The 21,513-nt window shown below is 45.8% G+C and overlaps 1 protein-coding gene across 1 annotated transcript; it reads left to right on the forward strand.

The window, feature by feature from the left end:
- Positions 1-1,577: 1,577 nt before the first annotated feature.
- HDAC1 (histone deacetylase 1) lies at positions 1,578-21,513 on the forward strand. The gene is made up of 14 exons (XM_033157641.1): positions 1,578-1,804; positions 6,451-6,563; positions 9,429-9,546; positions 11,265-11,339; positions 12,007-12,145; positions 13,847-13,988; positions 14,798-14,890; positions 15,349-15,457; positions 15,667-15,807; positions 16,126-16,234; positions 16,362-16,492; positions 16,959-17,105; positions 19,386-19,434; positions 20,113-21,513. The coding sequence occupies exons 1-14, from the start codon at positions 1,756-1,758 to the stop codon at positions 20,138-20,140; spliced, it is 1,443 nt and encodes a 480-aa protein (XP_033013532.1). The 5' UTR covers positions 1,578-1,755; the 3' UTR covers positions 20,141-21,513.

Below are 21,513 nucleotides of genomic sequence, written 5' to 3' on the forward strand. Positions count from 1 at the left end.
AACATGATCTGGGATTGATCCTGGATGAGCTCTTAGTTCAGTCTAAGGACTCTTGCTCTAGAATTACTGTAATACTGTACATAGCAAAGATGCTCTGTTAGCTGTGCAAATAAACAGCAGATTTTATTTTGAATTTTTCGCTCTTGCAGAAATCAAAAATGGTAAAGTGCAGACTCTCTCTCTCTCTCTCTCTCTGTGTGTGTGTGTGTTTGTGTGTGTGTTTAGATTTGTGCTGAACTCTATTAAAGACTTGTTCAGCGCTGGCTACTGTGGTTGTCAGCCAAACCCTCACCCTGCTCCCATGGTTATGTGTGCAGTGCATTGACCCATGAGGGCAAGATTTGGAGGTCCTCATTCAGGGCAGGTGAAGCAGAGAAGGGGGAACAGGTTGGCTGATCTGGGAAAGGAGAAGAGGAGGAAAATAGAACCTTGGAGATGGGGGAGTGAGAATTTGGGGCTTTGGTGGAGAGGGAAGGAAAGTGCTATAGGTATGCTGTTTTCTCTTCCTTTGGGCCCTTCCAGACCGTTGCTATTTTTAGCTGAAATTTGATCACATACCTGCAAATTGAGGTTGTGCAATTCAAGTTGATTAGCGCTCCCGCACAACAAACCTGCTCCCCCAACCTGGACTTTTTTGCAATAGGAAAAATGATGGGGGAAATGCACTGGAAAGTGTTGAACAGCAATTTGCTTGATGCATCAGTCTATAACCTCCCTGCAAACAAACCTGAATGAATGCTCAGTCCTTGTCTAACATCTATGCAAAGTTAGTGCAAAAGAATCGGGATTAATGTGAAATAAACAGGTCATCAGAAAGCAGCCTTTATGTGCTAAACATGCTAAGGCTGCACGCTGGCACAGAATCATATAATTGTAGTGCTGGAAGGGACACCAAGTCTAACCTCCTGCAATTTAATTAGCATCCTGAAATGTCATGGATCCTCCATTTTGCTTTAAGATGAACACAATGCTATATTAATTTTAAATAATATGACAAACACATATTTTCTTTGTAAAATATAACTTTTGAAAATTATATTGACTGATTGCTTTTAGAGATTTATATCCCAAGGTATATTTACAAATACATCTCTAGCCATCTACAATTAAAATCTATATACTTACTCTAAATAAAAGGCCTGAGATAATAAATGTTACAAATGTCAAACTTCCACACCTAAGCTATCTAGCGGCTCAGGTTTAGCAATCTGTCTCTTAATAAACTTTGAAGAAGGGCGGCAGGGGCATGAAACTCAGGAGTTGCACAGTGGAAGTTTGACAGGGGGGAATCTGCGCACCATTAAAGGTATCACGGTGGGGAAAGCATGCTCAGCCTCCCCCGCTATGGTAATGGCACACTCCAGCTTGAAAATTCACGTTCTTTGTTGGGTGGGGTGGTGGGCATCTCCATTTCCTCGGCGCGGGGGGTTGGAAGAGAACGATTCACAACCACCCCCTATCTTATGTGGAAATGGTATAATCCCGTCATACATACACCCCTTTACTTTTCCTCCTGTGGCGAAATGGTACAGTCCAAGCAACTCCTCGCCGCTCGATCTAACCTGTTCGCTCGAAATGCCCCGCCTCATCAGACTTCTCATTGGTCGCTGGTGGAACATCTCCACTTGCAATAGGCTGTGGAGATTGGAAGGGGCGGGGATGGTGCCCCCTCCCGCCGCCGCCCTCCCCCAGGCGGGCTCGGTTGCGTGGCGGGACTCGGGTCCGAGCTGAGGAGGTGACGGGAGGCGGCGGAAAATGGCGCTGACTCAGGGGACCAAGCGGAAAGTCTGCTACTACTACGACGGTGGGTCGGGGGGTTCTGGGTTCGCGGACGGGCCGGCGAGGGGGCCTCTTGACTGGGGAGCGGGCAGCGGAGGAGTCAGGGAGGAAGGCTGGCGGTGGGGTGGGGGAGGGGCAGCCTGCGTGCAGAGGGGACTGCTCGCTATGGGGCGGGGAGGGGGCAAGTTATGGGGGGCAGGGAGGAAAGCAGGGGCCGTGCAGCCTCCTGGTTTTTTGGGAGGAAGAAGGGAGGGGATGAAGGCGGGGTGGGAGTTGACGGGGGGCAGCGATGAAAGGAGCTAGCGAGGAGGGGAAACTTGAGTGAGGGTCTTGTAAGCCGGGGGTGGGGAGGGGGGTGAGGGTCTTGGAAAGCGGGGGCGGAGAGAGCCTCAAGGGGGAACAGTTATGTATTTCAGCCCTGCTTTTGCTCCAAAGGAGCTCCAGGCGGTGTTAACGATCTATTTACTGTCACAACAACCCTGCGAGGTAGGTTAGGCCGAGAATAAGGATTGATTTGGCCCAAGGTCACCCACTGGGGCTCGTGCCTGGATCTCCCCAGTCCTAGGCCAGGCTACCTGCAGCGCACCAAGAATGAGGGGGTGATGGTGGCGGCGGCTCTGGAGAAGAGGAAGGAGGGCGCCAGTGCAGACCTCTCGAGGGAAGTGGGCTCTTTAGGGGCATCAAATAGCGCGCAGCGTTTGCGGAGCAGGCATCCGAATCACTTTTTGTTCACTCGTTGTGATTTTGGGCATACTTATGCCAACTTCGCACAGTAGGTTGGCATTGTCGGTCCCCTGGTCTTGCAGAAGGTGGGGCTGGAGGGGGCGAGATTGGGGTGCCGTCCCTGAGGCCCAACTAGTGAGTTTGTGAAAAAGGCACTTGGGCTCCCCGACTTCTGCTCTAACCGACCCCAGCGCTGAGGAAGACTCTTGGGGGGCAAGAGCAAGGAAATGTGAATCTTGCTCTTGCTCAAGGAAGTTGGGTGCACAGGTTGTTGTGGGTGGAGTGAGGAGGAAGGAATAGTGAACAAGGTTTTTGGGAAGATAGGAGGGGAAGGTGGGTGTTGTGGGGGCAGAGGGGATGGCTCAGGAAGAAGGAACAGTGGTGATGTCTTGGGGTACGGGTGAAGATGGGGTGGGTGAAGATTTAGGGAGCAGCAGGGAGGGCTCCAGGGAGAGAGGACTGTGGAAATGGCTTATGGGAGGGCAGTGGGCAGTGTTAGAAACTTTGAAAGCTAGGAGCTAAAAGGCACCTTAAACCTAGGTTATGGGCGCAACAATGGAATGTCTAGGCACGCTTTTTTATAACAAGAATAACAAAGCTGAAAATGAATACTGTAAACTGCAGCTAAAATAATTTTGTTTATTTTTCACATGGTCTAGTTCTTCCCCTGCCCACTCCACTGTTATTCTTAAGAGGGTCTCTTCTCCACTCTTCAGAGAGTAGCTGGAAGTGGGGAGGCAGAAAAAGGTCCTCCTTTCCTTCCACTCTGCAGTTTTAATCTGAAATCTTAGGCGCAGTACTGCACCCAGAGCTCAGAAACCGCTCACGCTAATGAAATTCCCTGTCGCAAAATGCGCCTAGAACAATGGGAGTTTCGAACACTGGCAGTGGGCTAATAGCAGAGAAGTCAGTCAAATAGGAAACTTGGGTGGTGGGAAACAGTGAAAACTTGAGCTAGGTAGGACAGACTTGCAAATGTGCCCAGTAGAATTATTGGTCTTCAGACATTTCTTTTAGCTTACATTCCCACACATAACTCCTTTAACTAAGAGAGGCAAAAAAGCTATCATTTTCAAGTCTAAAAACTTTGGGGCAGGGGAAGATGTTCAATGGGATTGGTGAAAAATTAAGGGGGGGATTAAGAGCTTTGCAGAGAGGGTTTTGTGGTATGATGAGAATTGTAGTGTTGAGGTTGGTGCTTGGGCAGGCAAGAAATGGACAGTTGGTATGGTCTGAGTTGTGGAAGAGGGGTAATTTTCAAAGCGCCTTGGAAGAGGAACTGGTGATGTATCAGGGTTGAGAGAAGTAGAAATCCTACTGTTGATTGGGGTGGAAGCTCCTATGGAATGGACCTAGAACTGGTTAGATTTACCCACTCATCACTTCTTAAAGCTCCTTCCAAACTTCAAGGCTGTTTCTCCCCCAGGGGGCATTCAGGCCTTTGATTTCCTTCCCAAAGTCAGCAGCACATGATCTTGGATTTGTTGGTAGTGGTAAGAGTGCATTGTATCCTTATTGGATGTGGTGTTGTGTGTGAGTTCCACCAGGGTGCTTTTCCCAGGTGCTGGGGTATTTGCCAAACCCTACCCAGAGCAGTTTCCCTTCTATAGCCGCTTTGAGACTCCTTCGGGTAGTGATAAAGTGGGATATCAAATCCAAACTCCTCCTCTTCTTCTTCTTCTCTTGGCATTGTTTCAGCAGGAGATGCTCCTGCTGTTGCCTGTTCTTTTCTAGGCTTCTCTGTTTGCCACAGGCTTGGCTATATCCACAAGGTTTTGCAGCCTCTGAAGAACTCCTGTGTCCTGGTTTTTACACCAGTTTTAAGCACTTCATCTCTTTATGATAACTGAGTTGAAGCTATTTCCTCACTTAGGACAGGGCAGATCTGGATCACTTGCTACTCCCAATAGTATGCTTGACTCTTGGGGAAGAAGGTTCCTGGGTGTGTGGGAAGAACCCTTCTTTGTGCAACAGTTTTGTTTTCTGGAAGTACATTGGCAAATAAAAAATGTGACTTATATTTGCATTTTCTTAAACATGTAATATGCACTTGTTGGAACCCTATTTTTGGAAAAGAAACTGGCTTATATAATGCAGGCTTAAAATCTGTTTTCGTTGACAAAAATGAAATGAATTCTCATACACAGCAGCCTTCCCCCAACCTGGTGCCTGCCAGATGTGTTGGACAACAGCTTGCATCGAGTCCAAAATATCTGGTATAGATGGTGCTTGGACCAGCAGGTTATAGAACAAACTTACTCATTTAGATACTTGGGCGTACTTTTTAATCAAACCCTCTCTTGGAATTGTCATATGGAAGCAGTTAAAGTCAAAGCACAGAAAACCATGGGAGCATTGATGTTCTGTTACAATAAGGGAGGGCAACTGATTTAACCTGCCCTAATTATATTTGGTAGTAAGATGCTTACTCAGATGCTGTATGTTGTTGAAACCTGGAGCTCTGATTTGAACTCCGTTTTTTCTGAAAGTCGTATCTCGGCTCCTGAACACCTTGGGAGTCAAATGTTCCAGTTCCCAAACGATTGAAAACCGGAAGTGAATGTTCCGGTTTTCAAATTTTGTTTGGAAGCCAAACGTCCGGCGTGGCTTCTGCTATTGTTTCCGGTGCACCTGTGCAATTGGGAACCAATCAGAAGTCGTACCTTGGTTTCCAAACTTTTTGGAAGTTGAACAGACTTCTTGAACAGATTCTGTTCAACTTCCAAGGCTGTACTGCCTACCATCAGGAATATCAGCAGCTTTTCTTCATACAGAATCCTGGTGGCCAACAATTAAGGCAAGGGTGAGCAAGAATGAACTGTTTTCAGTTTTTATATGCCTATTGAGTGTTTTCCTGCTTGGTGCTATATGGAATTGAGTGATAACCAATTCTGGAAAACAACTTGTCAAAATGTTTTAGACTACAGTGGTACCTTGGTTTAAGAACAGCCCTGTTTATGAACCATCCGGTTTATGAACTCCGCAAAACTGGAAGTAGTGTCCCGGTTTGTGAACTTTACCTCAGTCTAAGAATGGAATCTGAACGGTGGAAGGGCACCGGCGGCGGGAGGCCTCATTAGGGAAAGTCTTGGTTTAAGAACAGTTTCGGTTTAAGAACGGACTTCCAGAACGGATTAAGTTCGTAAACCAAGGTGCCACTATTTTCCACAACTGGGCTCTGCTTTGACCTTGAATAGGTATCAACTAAGGGATTGGCTCTTCTGTATAAAATCTAGAAGGGATCTGCAACTAATCAGAAATGCCAAATTTTCCCTTGGTATCCGCCCTTGAGAACAGAGCATTTTAGAGCTAGTTATTTGACCAAACTCACCATTGTCCTTAAGAAATGCCTTTATTGAGCTGCGTTTCCAAGTGATTCCCACTGCAGTTTTGGATGCCTGCTTTGACAAGGTCCCATATGCAGACAAACTTTGTATTTGTGGTCAGTCTCTGGTGGAAGACATCACTCATCATGGTTTGTGCTACAGGGAGCTTTGGCACACCCACAGTCAGTGTGTCTGCCACATAAAGTGTGAGGCCACTCTAAATTTTGAGCAACAAGAGGCCTCTGGATGTGTACGTGCACACTCATGTGTCCTGGCTATCAGAGTTTCTTTTCTCTGCACAATTCCCCTTTCTGGACAAATCTTAAGCCCTGCCCCCATCTTCATTCCCAGCTGCAGCAAACTCAAGCAGCATTTTTGAATCAGGCCATTGCTCCATATAGTGTGCTTTTGTCTGCTGACTGACAACAGCTCCTTAGGAGAAGGGTGTATTTCTCAGCCTTACTGCTTGAGACCTTATTAATTGGATATGCTGGGGATTTAACTTTGGACCATCTGTATGCAAAGCATTTGTTCTCTGCTATGATGCTCACATTCACTCCTTGTTAACATTCCTAAAGTTGTTTACAACATAATGTGTATTTCTCTTCTTTTTGCGTCTCAGGTGACATTGGAAACTATTACTATGGTCAAGGCCACCCTATGAAGCCCCACAGAATCAGGATGACTCACAATCTCCTTCTGAACTATGGCCTCTACAGAAAAATGGAAATCTATGTAAGTTTTTACTACTTGTTTAAAAATCCACAATTTGGGGACCAAGATGCAGGCCTCATTCCCATATCATGCTAAGCCAAGCCACGGTTTAGTGCGAACATGCGGGCATGAAGTCTCCAGGAGAGGAAATCATGGTTACCTTGCTCCTCTCCCCCATTTTTCTGTGCTGTGCTGTGCTGTGCTGTGCTGTGCTGTGCTGTGCTAAGGCATGGCTTGGTTTAGCATGTAATTCAGACCCAAACTTGTAGTTTAGCTCTCTCCAGACTAACCACGAGCTATGACAAAGGTTAGAGGATAGATGGCGGCTAACAGATTGAGGTTGAATCCTGACAAGACAGAAGTACTGTTTTGGGGGGACAGGAGGCGGGTGGGTGTGGGGGACTCCCTGGTCCTGAATGGGGTAACTGTGCCCCTGAAGGACAAGGTGCGCAGCCTGGGAGTCATTTTGGACTCACAGCTGTCCATGGAGGTGCAGGTTAATTCTGTGTCCAGGGCGGCTGTCTACCAGCTCCATCTGGTACGCAGGCTGAGACCCTACCTGCCTGCAGACTGTCTCGCCAGAGTGGTACATGCTCTAGTTATCTCCTGCTTGGACTACTGCAATGCGCTCTATGTGGGGCTACCTTTGAAGGTGACCCGGAAACTGCAATTAATCTAGAACGCGGCAGCTAGACTGGTGACTGGGAGTGGCCTCCGGGACCACATAACACCGGTCCTGAGAGATCTACATTGGCTCCCAGTATGTTTCCGAGCACAATTCAAAGTGTTGGTGTTGACCTTTAAAGCCCTAAACAGCCTCTGTCCTGTATACCTGAAGGAGCATCTCCAACCCCATTGTTCAGCCGGGACACTGAGATCCAGCGCTGAGGGCCTTCTGTCGGTTCCCTCACTGCGAGAAGCAAAGCTACAGGGAACCAGGCAGAGAGCCTTCTCGGTAGTGGCACCTGCCCTGTGGAACGCCCTCCCATCAGTGGTCAAGGGAATAAACAACTACCTGACATTCAGAAAATACCTGAAGGCAGCCCTGTTTAGGGAAGTTTTTAATCTGTGATATTTTAAATGTATTTTAATATTTGATGGAAGCCGCCCAGAGTGGCTGAGGAGACCCAGCCAGATGGGCGGGGTACAAATAAATTATTATTATTATTATTATTATTATTATTATTATTATTATTATTATTATTTAACTGGGAGAGCTAAACTACAAAACCCAGATTCAGTTAACATGCCATGGCTTAGCACAGTGCAGTAGCAGAACACGTGTAGAAAAGCAAAGCAATCCTGATCTCTGCTCTGGGAGCCCACATTCTTGCATATTTGTATTAAGCCATGTTTTGGCTTAATGTAGTGTGCAAACTAGGGCATAGTAAGAAAGTGTCACAGACAAGAAACATTCCTAATATATCAGAACAAAAAACTATATCAGCTACCCTTATTAAAGGACATGGGGAAACGGAATAATCCACTTATTCACTAAACTCACCCGAGTTATCACAAGCAAATCAAACTTCTCAAATCATAATGTGTGTTGGGAGGCGGACAGCCAATGACCCTTTGCTGCAGCGTGATTGGCTCGGTGGGGTGTAAAGTTGGTTGGGTTGGAAGTGGTTTGGGACCTGCAGCAATAGAGTTCTAGCAGTCTGATGCGACCTCTTAATTCACAAAAACAGGAACGGGAGGAAACTGATGAGGAACCAGACAGTAATAGGGTTAGAAGAAAAAAGCTGGAACAGCTGATGGGAAGCTGGGAATAGCATGTAAGACTCCCTTGCCATAGCAGGATTGGCTGCTGGCACTCCTACAGAAAAAGACAATTGGGCCCCACCCACTAGGCATGCCCAGTCAGGACTTTTATCCAGAAGCAGGCACAGTGAGATGAAGGGAGTACATTCTGGCCTATGATGAGGCCAGAATTCTCTCTTTGAATTCTGAAGGCACTCTGGCATACTTTTTGGCTTTTCATTAAAGTACTGGTAGTCTTGCAGACAAGTCCAAAGAGTTTACTAGCCCACTGTTTTTATTCTCTCTCCTGCTAATGAATATCAGTAAGTGATTTGGGGCAAAATACAGACCCAACCATTCTTAATCTCGCATATTGTACAGAAATTGATACCCATTGTCCACAAGGCAATCTTAACTCACGTGGCTATTTACAGACCTGCCTTAAAAAATATACCATCAATTTGAACAACACATTGATGCTTAAACTTATCAACGGCAGACATACAGGTCTGATTGTACCTGGATTGGTGAGCTCTCTGCTCTTTAGGTTTTCCTACACAGTCCTTTCCATTAGTTCTTTCATTCTACATTGTATGGTACAAGTAGAAACTAGACCAGGGGTTGGCAAACTTACTGGGCCTTGGGCCGTTTTCCAGTGCCCATCACGCTGAGGAGGCCCGTGTGCATGCGCACACGCTATTTCCAGGACACTTGCGGGTCGGCGGAGCACCGGAAATAGCTTGTGCGCATGCGCACCGGCCTCAGACCCAGATGTGCACTGGAAATGAGGCTTGCACATGCACACACACTATTTCCGGCGCACATCTGGGTCTGAGGAGGCCCGTGTGCATGTGCACAAGCTATTTCCGGTGCTCCGCCGACCTGGAAGTGGGCAGCCGTGCCGTGCCGGTAAGAGCGGGCGGCAGCAGCAGGCGGCAGGGGTCGCCGTGGGCCGAATAATTGAGTCCCACAGGCCATAGTTCAGAGGTGTCTGAACTAGACCCTCCCATTGGGTTCTCACCTTTCCTGTGCTGCTCAGACTCTTGAACAGAAATGCTGCTGGAAAGCATTATTGGTAGAGTCTGAACTGTGTTAACATTTTGTTGCATTATTTAGGTGTTTCTTTTAACTGTGTCATTACAGCGACCCTATAAAGCTAGTGCTGAAGAAATGACCAAATACCACAGCGATGACTACATCAAATTTCTGCGGTCGATTCGCCCAGACAACATGTCTGAGTACAGCAAGCAAATGCAGCGGTGTATGTTCTGAGTGTGATTATTTTATCTTTTCTGGTAGTTGGAGCTGAAAGGGAACTTTCTCCACACAGTATTGTTTTTGAAAATATAAAAAGTATGGGCATAGATAAGATATGAGCAGCACAGTTTGGTACCTGCAGTAGTAAAATCACTTCGCATTGTCCTCAGTTTGTTCTAAGCTTCCAGAAACCATTAGGGATAACACTGGCTTACGCTAGTAGGACAGTAGCTGCATTCATACAAAACAGTATAAACCATGATTTGTCATTAGGAAAACAAGTACATCAAACCTTGGGCTTGCATACTCCCTCCTCCTCTTTGCCTCCTTTATTTGTCCTCAACATGAAGTTCAAGCTTTTAATATTTACCACCTCTGCACAGAGGGGTGGAGATGTAGGAGACTCAAGGAAGAGGCTTATTCATGTAACAACAAACCATTGTTTATTAGGTTTGAAGTGTGCTGAGAGACATGAAGCATGTATAGTTACTAACTAGCAGAAAGTGCCTAGCACTGCCTGGAAAATTAACCAACAAATACTGCAATTTTTAAATGGATAGTGTAAATGGATTTGTGAGTTTTGGGGCTGTACACACATGCACACACCAACCCAGGGCTCTGACCTGACCCAAGGAAATCTGTGGATCTGGCTATGAATCAGTTTGTGGGAGTGGGGAGAGCTAATGTTTAAATAGGGTTCATTTTGTCTGCCATCTTGATTCAACATGGTGTCTGCCTTCCAAACATAAGCAAAAACCACTTCCTCCACCTCAGGAACCCTCATGCTTTGTTTGGCAACAGTATCTCAAGAGGCATCTAGCTTGGTGCAGGTTGGAAGCGCTCTGCCAATTTCGGCAAAGTCCTGCAAATCGGGTGGCAGTATCTTCAGAGGTGTCCAAATTGGAGTAGTTTACTAACATGAGTTTGACCAAACTGCGGGAGGCAGTGGAAGACAAGAGTGCCTGGCGTGCTCTGGTCCATGGGGTCACGTTGGAGAGTTGGAGACGACTAAACAACAACAACAAAGACCTGTCACACCAAAAATTGGACAAAGTCACATCAAAGTGAAGCTTTACTTCACCATCTTGTTTCAAAATGGCACCCGGTGTCCAGACATTAACAAAGACTGGCTCCACCACCTCATAAATCCTCATGCCAAGCTTGGCAACGATATCTTGAGAGGAAGCCAAACCTATAGAGAGCAGATGGACAAACAGATAATCCACTTTCCAAAGTACCATATACCGGTATATAGTAGATTTAAGCTCGCTCTTTCAGTTCCATGTGACTCCAGCAGGTGGCAAATTACTTTAGCGTTGATTCCCACCCTTCTGGAATGCGTTTGTGTTCTGTGCCAAGGGACAGCTTTTACAAATACAGCACAAACTCTTGTCTTGAGTAGTCAACGGGTTGATATACTTTCTCTGCAAGCACCCCATTTCAGTGCAGCTGCTCTCTAGTTGTGTTACACGTCTGGATTAACATGGGCACATTTGAACGGGAATTTTTGTCCACCCAGTTTACAGTTTTGTGACTTTCTGCCAGCTTCCCACCTTGCCTCTCCTCATCACGCACCCTTCAGATGGGTTAAAGTACTGTTGGTGTCTCAGGGAGAATTTGTTTCAGAGTTCTGATAGCTCTTCCTCTCTGTTCTCCAGTCTGTTAAGGCCCTTAAGTTAAATCTTGTCTCCTCAATGTTTTCTTTTTCTTTCTTTATTCAAGTCAATGTTGGAGAAGACTGTCCTGTGTTTGATGGTTTGTTTGAATTTTGTCAGCTTTCTACAGGAGGGTCAGTTGGTAAGTAACAGCTAATTATTTTTTTAAAAAAAGGATGAATGAACTGTAGAGTGAAGTATGAAAAATATATCTCTAACGAGGTCTTAAATGTTGCTTAATTAATGGGGCATGCCTGTGCATGTTTACTTGGAAGTTAGACTGTATTTGGTGGGGCTTATTCCTAAACGAGTATAAAATAGAATTGCAGTCTATTCTTACATCTTGTTCTTGTTCTCCTTACGCCTGACACTTTGGGAAAATTGGGATTCAAAACCAATGGAACTTGCACTCCACAACCTGAGTTCTGATAGTTTTGTTGACAAGTGTGTTTACTATTAGTTTTATTTAGTAATCATCCCATAACTTGGTTTTCCAGGTGATACAGTTAATTTAAGTTTTGAAAAGAAAGCCACATGGAATACCATTAAAATACCACAATAGAATCAGTACATACATATATAAGGAGCATGGAGAGTAAAGCTCTAGGTGCAGCTTTTTTCAATCAGGGGGCGCCACTCCTGAGGTTGCTCTCTCCCTTGTAGATTGAGGGGAAACCTGGGAAAGGATTGTTTATAAGCAATTCTGCATTCAGTTGTAGAGTTTGAGTATCCTCTGCAAAGTTCTAGAGTCCCTGCTGTACGATTCTTTGCTATCTGGTTGTGTCATTGGTCTGAAATTCTCTCTACAGCCAGTGCAGTGAAGCTGAACAAGCAGCAGACAGACATTGCTGTGAACTGGGCAGGAGGCTTGCATCACGCCAAGAAGTCTGAAGCCTCAGGCTTCTGTTATGTCAATGACATCGTTCTGGCCATCTTGGAGTTGCTAAAGTACGTAGAACAATTTACCCCGGAAGCTCTCAGAAACAATAGTCTCAGATCCTGCAGAGATGATAACAACTCCTCCCCTATAAGTAGCCCCCCTCCCCTTTTTACTACTGATTTTTATATGATTATATTATAATACCTTTCTGAATTTGTCATTCTGAAATGAAAATATCTTCTAGGGCTGTACTACAGTGGTACCTCTGGTTACGTACTTAATTCGTTCTGGAGGTCCATTCTTAACCTGAAACTGTTCTTAACCTGAGGTACCACTTCGGCTAATGGGGCCTCCCGCCGCCACCGCACGATTTCTGTTCTCATCCTGAGGTAAAGTTCTTAACCCGAGGTACTATTTCTGGGTTAGCGGAGTCTGTAAGCTGAAGCGTCTGTAACCCGAGATACCACTGTACTTCGAACTGCAAGTGGAGGATTGCTTGATTAATCCAATTCAAAAATGGTTTTACACAAGGAAAGCTAGTTAGATGTTGGGTGAAAACCTCCAGTCTAGCCTTATTATCATCATACTGGTTTTATATGCTCAGGGATTTCTTTTTCCCTGTTCAGCTGCTTGACTTCTTGTCCCTGACGAGGCCCAGGTAATACAGGCAGCGACTATTTAGCACAGGGGTTATTTTCCAGACCCCCACACATGTCAGCAGAACCCACGTAAGCCTGCTCCACTCCTTTTGTGACATTTTTGGGTCACTTCTGGGTTTGGCAAGATGCACGCATGCGCAGTCGCACACATATCAAACGCCTAAAATGGTCGCTGCCTCTAGTCCATTGGTGCTCCTCAGTCTTCCATTTTCATGACTGTCCCTTTTGCAATCAACTGTATAACCGATACAGCAGTTTTTAACTCTCTTTTCCTAGTCTGTATTGCTTGTGAGCTAAGTTAGGGCAAAAAACTTCATGTGTACACTTCTGGAGTCTGACCTGTAATCAGGAAAGAGAGTTGGAGATCATGTCAGAGAAAGCTCAATGAAACTATTTTGGCAAGGAGATTCAAGGCAGGCAAAAGAAAGTTACTTCTTCACCCAAGACATAATAATTGTAGGGAATTTGTTGCCACAATTTGTGGTGGTAGCCCCTAACCCAGATGGCTTCTAAAGGGGATTCGAGTGACAAATTCATGCATTCAGGATTAATTTGTCAGCAGCCACTAGTGTTGATAGCTGTATGGCGTCTTTCAATTCAGATGCAGCATGCCTCTGAATAGCAGTTTCTTGGAAGCAAAAGTAGGGTCAGATCCTGCTTGTAGGCTTCCTAGGAGCATCTGGCTGGCCACTGTGAGAACAGTTGAACAAGGTGGACCTTTTGTCTGATAAGTAAGTTCCTAGGCTTTCCATCTTGTTCTGTTGGTATCGGTTGAAAAGCTAATCTGCGGAAACTTGCTCCTGTGTAATTTCATCAATATGTATGCATTTCCTTTCTGGTTGTGATGTTAATACCTTACATCCTACAACAAGTAATGGAACTGATATGGGGGTATCAGGCTAGTGGGGTGATTTCTAAACAGTTCTCCAAGGAACCTTGGGGGCTCTTGGAATTTTATTGAGGGTTCCTTTATGGGAAGATGGGTCCCTGCAGACAAGTTTCTGGGGCTAACCAACAGCTTTATGGTCTGTTTTCCTTCTTCCCTGTCATGGGCAGGGAAGTGGTTTTGGGTCTTGTAATGCCAGTCTGACAGCCCCTTTGCAATCCCAGGTACCACCAGAGAGTGTTGTATGTCGACATAGACATTCACCATGGCGACGGTGTGGAGGAGGCCTTCTATACTACAGACCGTGTCATGACGGCATCTTTCCATAAGTATGGCGAATACTTCCCAGGAACGGGGGACCTGCGGGTGAGAATGGAGGCTGCAGCAGCACCTCCCTTAGAAGGCTGGTTGAAACAGCAAGGTTCCCCTGTGATACCTCCCAGGCCCTTTGATGAAGAGAGCAGCTTTGTTCATGAGCTTCTCCCATTCTAAAACTAATGCATAATGTTTACCAGGCACTCACATTATTAGTTGCTTCCCCTTGAAAATACCTATAAGCAGGGGGCTGTATTTTGCATGCTATTGTGATTGCAGCAAGAAAGCTAGCCACAGAATTCAGAATCCAGAGGATTGCCTCTCTCTCCCACCCCACCCAATATCTGAAATCGTGTTTTTAGCCCTTTAGATGTGAGGAAAAGCTTTTTTTTACCATTACTCCTTGTAAAATCTCAAACTGGAAGGAATGTGGTCAATATCATGTGATCAAGTGGTGGGACTTTGCTCTTCTGTAGGTCTTTTTCCCTCATCTGAAGCCTGTGGACATAGAACAGATTACCACAAAGTAAACTAGCTTGCATATTTGCTAAATCTGCATATTTTAATCAGGTAAAAGAGTGGGATTCCACTAACCTCTCCCCAGCTCTGTTTTATTGAATACAAAATATACCTAGCCTTGCCTTTTCTAAATTGCTGTGTTCAGATTTGTTGTGCAGAGGCAGGTCTGCATGAGATGTTGGCAGTTTGTGGCCCTCTTAAATTTGGAAAAGCAGGACATTCTAGCCCCTGGGTAGCCTATGCAAATTGAGGAGAGCAGTGCTGTGAGGGCAGTGAGACCTCCAAAGGCAAAGAGACCCAGCTCAGGTTATTTCACAGTGTCTCGTTCCTTTACCCTCTAGGACATTGGTGCAGGCAAAGGAAAATATTACGCAGTCAACTACCCCCTCCGGGATGGGATAGATGATGAGTCCTATGAAGCCATCTTTAAGCCGGTAAGTTTCCCTTTCTGGAATGCTCCTTGTGGTGGGATATTCTTCCTCAGTGTTCCACATTTCTGCTCACCAAGGCAAGGGTGATGTGTTGACTCCCAATCTGCTCTTCTATCTTAGAGATGAGGTGGGTGGGATCCTTCTTCCATTGTGCTGAGCTCCAGAGGGGGACTAGAGAGAATGGCTGTGGTTTGGAGCTAGTGGGGGGTGGGGGCAGAAGATTATTGCCTGACTTCTTGCAGGAACGCACCACAAAAAGTAAGGAATTAGGACTGCAATCTTCTGCACACATACATACTTGGAATAAGCCCACTTGAATACAGTGGGACTGACTTCCTAGTAAACATATGAGCTTGCACTGAAGGGGAGTTCTGATAATCAAAATGTGTGTGGATTTATGTGCTTGCTGCAGGTCCCTCCTGCTCAGGTATGCAACTGGATTCTCTCTCTTCTTTGACCAGGTGATGTCCAAAGTGATGGAGACATTCCAGCCTAGTGCTGTTGCATTGCAGTGTGGCTCAGATTCCTTATCAGGGGACAGGCTGGGTTGCTTTAATTTGACCATTAAAGGTAAGCAGGCTTATTCAGGACCTGCCTTGCTCCTCCAAGGTAGCACCATGTGATCTAAAGAGGCCCTATTGAGATCTGTCTTAAAAGTGGCTTATTGGGTTGCTTCTGCTGTTGGGCACACATAGTTTGGACAGTTCATTATTGTGCGGAAACTCTCCACCCCTCCCTCAGCAACCCAACACCCTTCTTCCCTTCTCTGCTTCTCTCAGGTCATGCCAAGTGTGTGGAATTCATCAAGAGCTTTAACTTGCCCATGCTGATGCTTGGAGGGGGTGGCTACACAATCCGCAACGTGGCCAGGTGCTGGACCTATGAGACTGCTGTGGCTTTGAATACAGATATTCCAAATGGTAAAGTCACCTGCCTTTTGATTTCTAGAATACCTTTAAAAGATTCTTGTGGTGTCGAGCTCTCTGGAAATGGACTTTGAGGGGAGCCAGGCCTAAATGCAGCCTAGTTAGACATGGGGAGGAGTTGGGCTTTACATGGGATTTATAGCAACGAAACTGGCAGCATCATGGAAATGTGAAGAGTCTTCCCTGACAGAAGCATTTTCTGCCTGCTTCTTCATTTGCACCTGCCTTTTCTTACAGCCAGTATTTGAATTGCCTCGAAGCGACCCAGTAACATTCTGTTTGCTTTTTTTTTTTAAAAAAAACTTTCTGCAGAGCTTCCATACAACGATTATTTTGAATATTTTGGGCCGGACTTCAAGCTCCACATCAGCCCTTCCAACATGACCAACCAAAATACCAATGAATATCTGGAGAAGATTAAGTAAGTTTGCCTTGCTTGTCTCACGAGTGAGGCTAGTCACTTGTGCTCTATGTATGTGTGTGTGTGTTTCTTGTTGTCCCTTTCTGATTGCTCTCGGACGGGGCCCTTTGTGATTGCTTGGCCACAGGCAACGTCTCTTTGAGAACTTGCGAATGCTTCCCCATGCTCCTGGAGTCCAGATGCAGCCAATCCCGGAGGATGCCGTCCCAGAGGACAGTGGAGATGAAGATGAAGAGGATCCTGACAAGCGGATTTCCAGTGAGTGCTTTGGGGTTGTGGAGATTGCTTGCTGCCTTGGATCATGCATAGGCGGGTGCACACTTTGGGTAGTTAGAGCAGGGGAAATGTGCAACCTTTAGCAGAATAACACTAGAGGAACCAGTCCCTTTTCTGGTCAGTGCGGACTGCCCTGCCTTAGATATGCAGCCCCAGCCAAGGAGCAACTTTTTGTAGGACCCATAATGTGGCTTAGGATTGTCTTTCCCCTCTGTGTTTCATTATTACAATATGTAATCTCAGAGCCAGGATTGGCTGATCTGGAAAGAGTGGTGGTCCACCAAATATCCAGTAATATGGTGCACTTCAAACAGTGGAACTTTGCTTTTGTCTCTGTATGTGTGTGCACTTTCCAGCTATAGTTTTTCAGTTGCTCCTGAAGGCTCCCGTGCCTGAAACCAAAAGCCTGGTGCCGCTGATACAGCCTTTTCTTTTCTTCTCCCTCCAGTCCGCTCATCAGACAAGAGAATAGCTTGTGATGAGGAATTCTCTGACTCTGAAGACGAAGGGGAAGGTGGGCGCAAAAACGTCGCCAATTTCAAGAAGGCCAAACGGGCAAAAACGGAAGAAGAGGAGAAGGAGGAGGAGAAGAAAGGTGGGGGAAGCCTCAGCTTAACAGCTACTGACTGCCATTTTTACTGTTTTTTAGGGTTCAGTCCCCTGGTAGTTCTTCTGCTGAAACCACGGGATATGCTTTTGAAAAATTATTATAGCTGGTTCTTATATGTGGCAGCCTCGAGTCCAAGGAGCTGCTCAAGTCCACATCTGCTTTGTTCAGTAATGTTGCAGCACCAGTTACCCCCCCAGACCACCTGTTGAGTACCTATAAAGTAGTGTAAAGTGCTTCTGAGTATGTGCAGAGTGTGTTTCTCTTGCCTCTGAGTAGCTGCAGACCAGCCTGTCTTGCATTTTGAGGGAGAGAGGCTTAGATGCGCTGTCTTGTCTGGCTTTAGAAAGGAACCACTGTAGGCAGCAAATGGTGGTATGGATGTGACCCTCTTTTTCTGAGCAGCACCCTGTTCTTCAATACCTCAGCCTTTGGGAGGGGGGGCACTCCCAGCATTCCCAAATATGGAATGCCTGTCTTTCTTTTGCATTGCTTTCTTTTGGTGGCAGCAAGAGAACTGTACTTGACAGTGTAGCTGGCCGCAGATTTCATAAGTAACCATCTGCCTGCAGGAGCATATCTGCTGTTTCTGTGTTCCCAGGGAAACAGCAAGCTTAATAGTGGCTGTTTTGTAATTTGTAATTTGTTTTGTAATTTACCCCTTTCATGTTGGGGAAGTGACAATTCCTAGGTTTAGAAACAAAACAATACATTATTGGAGTCACTAGAACTTTGAAAATCTGTATGTGACCCTCTGGAGGATTTATTAATTAATTTCTACTCCATGTTCAGATACCTATGGTGAAATATGTAAATAATAATAATAATAATAATAATAATAATATAATTTATTATTTATACCCCGCCAGCCACTCTGGGCGGCCTCCAACAAATACCAAAATACAATACAGAGTCACAAATTAAAAACTTCCCTAAACAGGGCTGCCTTCAGGTATTTTCTAAATGACAGATAGTTGTTTATCTCTCTAACTCCTGATGGGAGGGTGTTCCACAGGGCGGGCGCCACTACCGAAAAGGCCCTCTGTCTGGTTCCCTGTAGCTTTGCTTCTCGCGGTGAGGGAACCGCCAGAAGGCCCTCGGTGCTGGATCTCAGTGTCCGGGCTGAATGATGGGGGTGGAGACGCTCCTTCAGGTATACAGGACCGAGGCCGTTTAGGGCTTTAAAGGTCAACACCAACACTTTGAACTGTGCTCAGAAACGTACTGGGAGCCAATGCAGATCTCTCAGGACCGGTGTTATGTGGTCCCGGCGGCTACTCCCAGTCACCAGTCTAGCTAAATCCAAATGTTACATTGTTTAAGCCTTGGGGAAAGAGGAATGTTTTTGTCCGCTTCCCAAAAGCCAAGAGGAGAGGGGGCTTCCTTGGGCGCAGGGAGTTGCAGATAATGAAGAGGTGACCACAAAAAGCCGGCTTCTCGTGGCCAGTGCCTGAACCTCTGGAGCCCAAGACCAGGCATAGGCAAACTCGGCTTTCCAGATGTTTTGAGACTACAATTTCCATCATCCCTGACCACTGGTCCTGTTAGCTAGGGTTGCTGGGAGTTGTTGTCCCAAAACATCTGGAGGGCCAAGTTTGCCTATGCCTGCCAAGACACTCCGAGCAGAGCCCCAGCCAAAGACCTACAGCATCCATATGGGAGAAGCCATGTCCATTGGGTGGGGTATGGAGGCAGGTTAGAAATGGTAAGATTAGGCAGCTTAATTTACTTTAATTGATTTGCACAATTTGCTCTGATTTTTACCACCACATCCCACTCCCAGTGTTAAGAAATGTTCAATCACCTTTCTGACTTGTGAGATTTCAGCAGGCCTTGTGCACACACTTCCAAGCATATGTCCACAGGCCTTGAAACTTGTTCCTGCTGCTGTTATTAATTATACAAAAGCTGAGATTGCAAAAAGCTGAATTACCTTTCTTGTGGAAACTGCCCTATTTTTAACAAATTGATAGTGCTGTGTTTTTGCTTCTTTTTACATTGTGTTTTTATGTTGTGTGAACTGCCTTGGGTGGGCCCTGCCCCAAATATTGAGCCCTCTCAAAAGAATCATTTTATAAGTAAAAATATTAATAAATGTAGAGCTCTTGGGGAGGTTAGGAGGAGGTTGAGCACAGTGAGAAGCAACAGGGCATACATTTCAGAGAGAAAATGAATACAAGAATATTAGGGCAGGCTAAAGGCCAGAGTGTGTGTCCAAGAATCATTTCTGCACCTAGTTATATAACTGCATGCCATGATCTCTTACAGAAGTGAAAGAGGAAGAGAAAGCAAAAGAGGACACGACAGAGCCCAAAGGGTGAGTCCCCTTTCCCCTCGTTTGAATGATGTTGCTGCTTGTTATGTTTGGAAAGTGAAGCTCTTTTGGTTCAACTCTTGAGCCTCCAAGTGCGCATAAATCTTCATAGCCAGGTACAGTCGTACCTCATGTTGCAAACGCTGCCGGTTGCATTCATCACCGGATACGAACGCGCCAAACCCAGAAGTACTGGAACGGGTTACTTCTGGGTTCGGCGGTTTGTGCATGCGCAGACTCGGTGCTTCAGGATGTAGCCTTTTCATGTTGCAAATGGGGCTCTGGAACGGATCCCGTTCGTAACCAGAGGTACCACTGTACCTTGCTGTTTAAGTGAACCTTCTAGCTGTGTGCATGAGCAGCTCCTTGCCTCATGGCAAAGCCATGCACACATAGCACACATAGAACAGCTCATAGAGGCAGCCCTACCATGAAATAAGGTGAGGCTGTCTCTTCAGGCGGTAGCTTTTGGTAGCTTTTTAAGAGCGGCACAGGAGGAGATGGATGGGCTATTGAAAGGAAAGAGGACCAGTGTAAGAGTGTAGGAGCTAAAACTTTTGAGGATGGTGTGAGAGTTCAGGTTTGTTAGGCTTCTCAATTTAACATTTGTAACCTCAATTTAACATTTGTAACCTTTGGTACCTGTTAACACACTGCTTCTTCCTTGCCTTTATCCCACAGCATAAAGGAAGAGACAAAATCGACCTAAGAAGCTGGCAGACGGGTAACCCCTCAGTCCCCTGGTTCCCTGGATTGGCCTCTCGGGTACCTTCCCATTCCACAAGATTTGTATTTTATATAAGTTTCTGTAGATATTTCTATATAAATATTTTGGGGACTTGATGCCCAGGTGGATTTCCTTGCTGCGATTCCCTGGAGGTGAGGAATCTGCTTGGTACACAGTCCTACTCGGCCCCAGGGGTACAGCTTGAGTGGAACTCTTATTCTTGCGTTCCTGCTGCCGCCTCTTTGGGGACATGTGTGTGTTTGTTTTTTCATTTTTTAAAAAAACTTAAAAGTCTCCCTTTCTCCTGCACCTTCTCTTCTTTGAAACTATGGTCTCCCCTTGGAGAAACATATGCTCTGGGGCTTTGGTTTTTTTTTGTCTTTTGTTGTTTTCCTTGAATAGTTTTTTGAGGTATGGATACAGCCATAAAACATTGGGAGGCTTTTTTGGGGGGGTGGCGGGTGGCGGGTTGAAGCTTCAAGTTTCAAGCAGCACCCATGAAAGAATCAACTCCATTCTGGGTAACCACAAGTTGATGCTGCTCCTCAGCATCCCAGAGGCACAAGTTAATCAGTGGAAGGGTAGCTGCAGTCAGCACCTCCAAGGAACAGGGAGTCCTCTAGGGCATGGCGGAAGTGTTTATTAATGTGAAGTCTCCTCATGCTGTGGAGAGGAATACACATTTTCTCCACAGAGGGCAGTGCAGGAGTGAAGGTTCCTCTGTTCTGCATCAAGCACTCCTCACTGTGAGCTTAGCACACATGGTGCTCACTTGTCTAATGCTATTTTGTCCTGTCATGGCCTTACCTTCAGAATCTGCTCCAAAGCCTGTAGCTGGCATGTGCAAAAACTAGCCAGTGATTCATAAGGACATCTTTTTTAAAAAGGCCTCTTAAATATCACCATATTCTAGGAGAAAGTTTTTAGGGGTGGTTTTGGTTACGCACGCCAGCCAGCTTGGGTGCAAGTGGTGGGGGTGGAATTTTTCAGTGGGTTGTGGGATTGGATTGGAAGGGGGAGCATCCTTCCACAGAGCGCCACCGTAAGGGGTCAATCCCAACGATGCTGCTAATTTAGCCATGAAACTCTTGGGGGCAGAGGGTGGGGTGGGTTGGGGAGGGGAGAAAGGTTTTTATTTTTTTAAGCCTCTGGTTTAGCTGTTTTTAGTCTCTGGGATGCAAGATCCATGCAGCTCTTCGATACTCGTATTGGTGAAACGAAAGATCATTGTATTTGTCTTTTGGGGGCAGGGCAGGGAAGATATATATATTGTGGTGTTTTTTTAATAAAAGAACTTTTTATTTTCATTTTTTTGAAGAAAAAGCTTTGTAATAAAATTGGTCTGTTTCTCGGTT

The sequence above is a fragment of the Lacerta agilis genome, chromosome 8 (genome assembly GCF_009819535.1).
Source record: "Lacerta agilis isolate rLacAgi1 chromosome 8, rLacAgi1.pri, whole genome shotgun sequence".
NCBI lineage: Eukaryota > Metazoa > Chordata > Lepidosauria > Squamata > Lacertidae > Lacerta > Lacerta agilis.

Bases quoted from the DNA above. Each gene is read 5' to 3' on its own strand.
- HDAC1 (XM_033157641.1), top strand. From the start codon at position 1,756: ATGGCGCTGACTCAGGGGACCAAGCGGAAAGTCTGCTACTACTACGAC. The intron at 1,805-6,450 runs GTGGGTCGGGGG...TTTGCGTCTCAG, and splicing joins AGTCTGCTACTACTACGACG to GTGACATTGGAAACTATTAC. The intron at 15,458-15,666 runs GTAAGCAGGCTT...TGCTTCTCTCAG, and splicing joins CTTTAATTTGACCATTAAAG to GTCATGCCAAGTGTGTGGAA.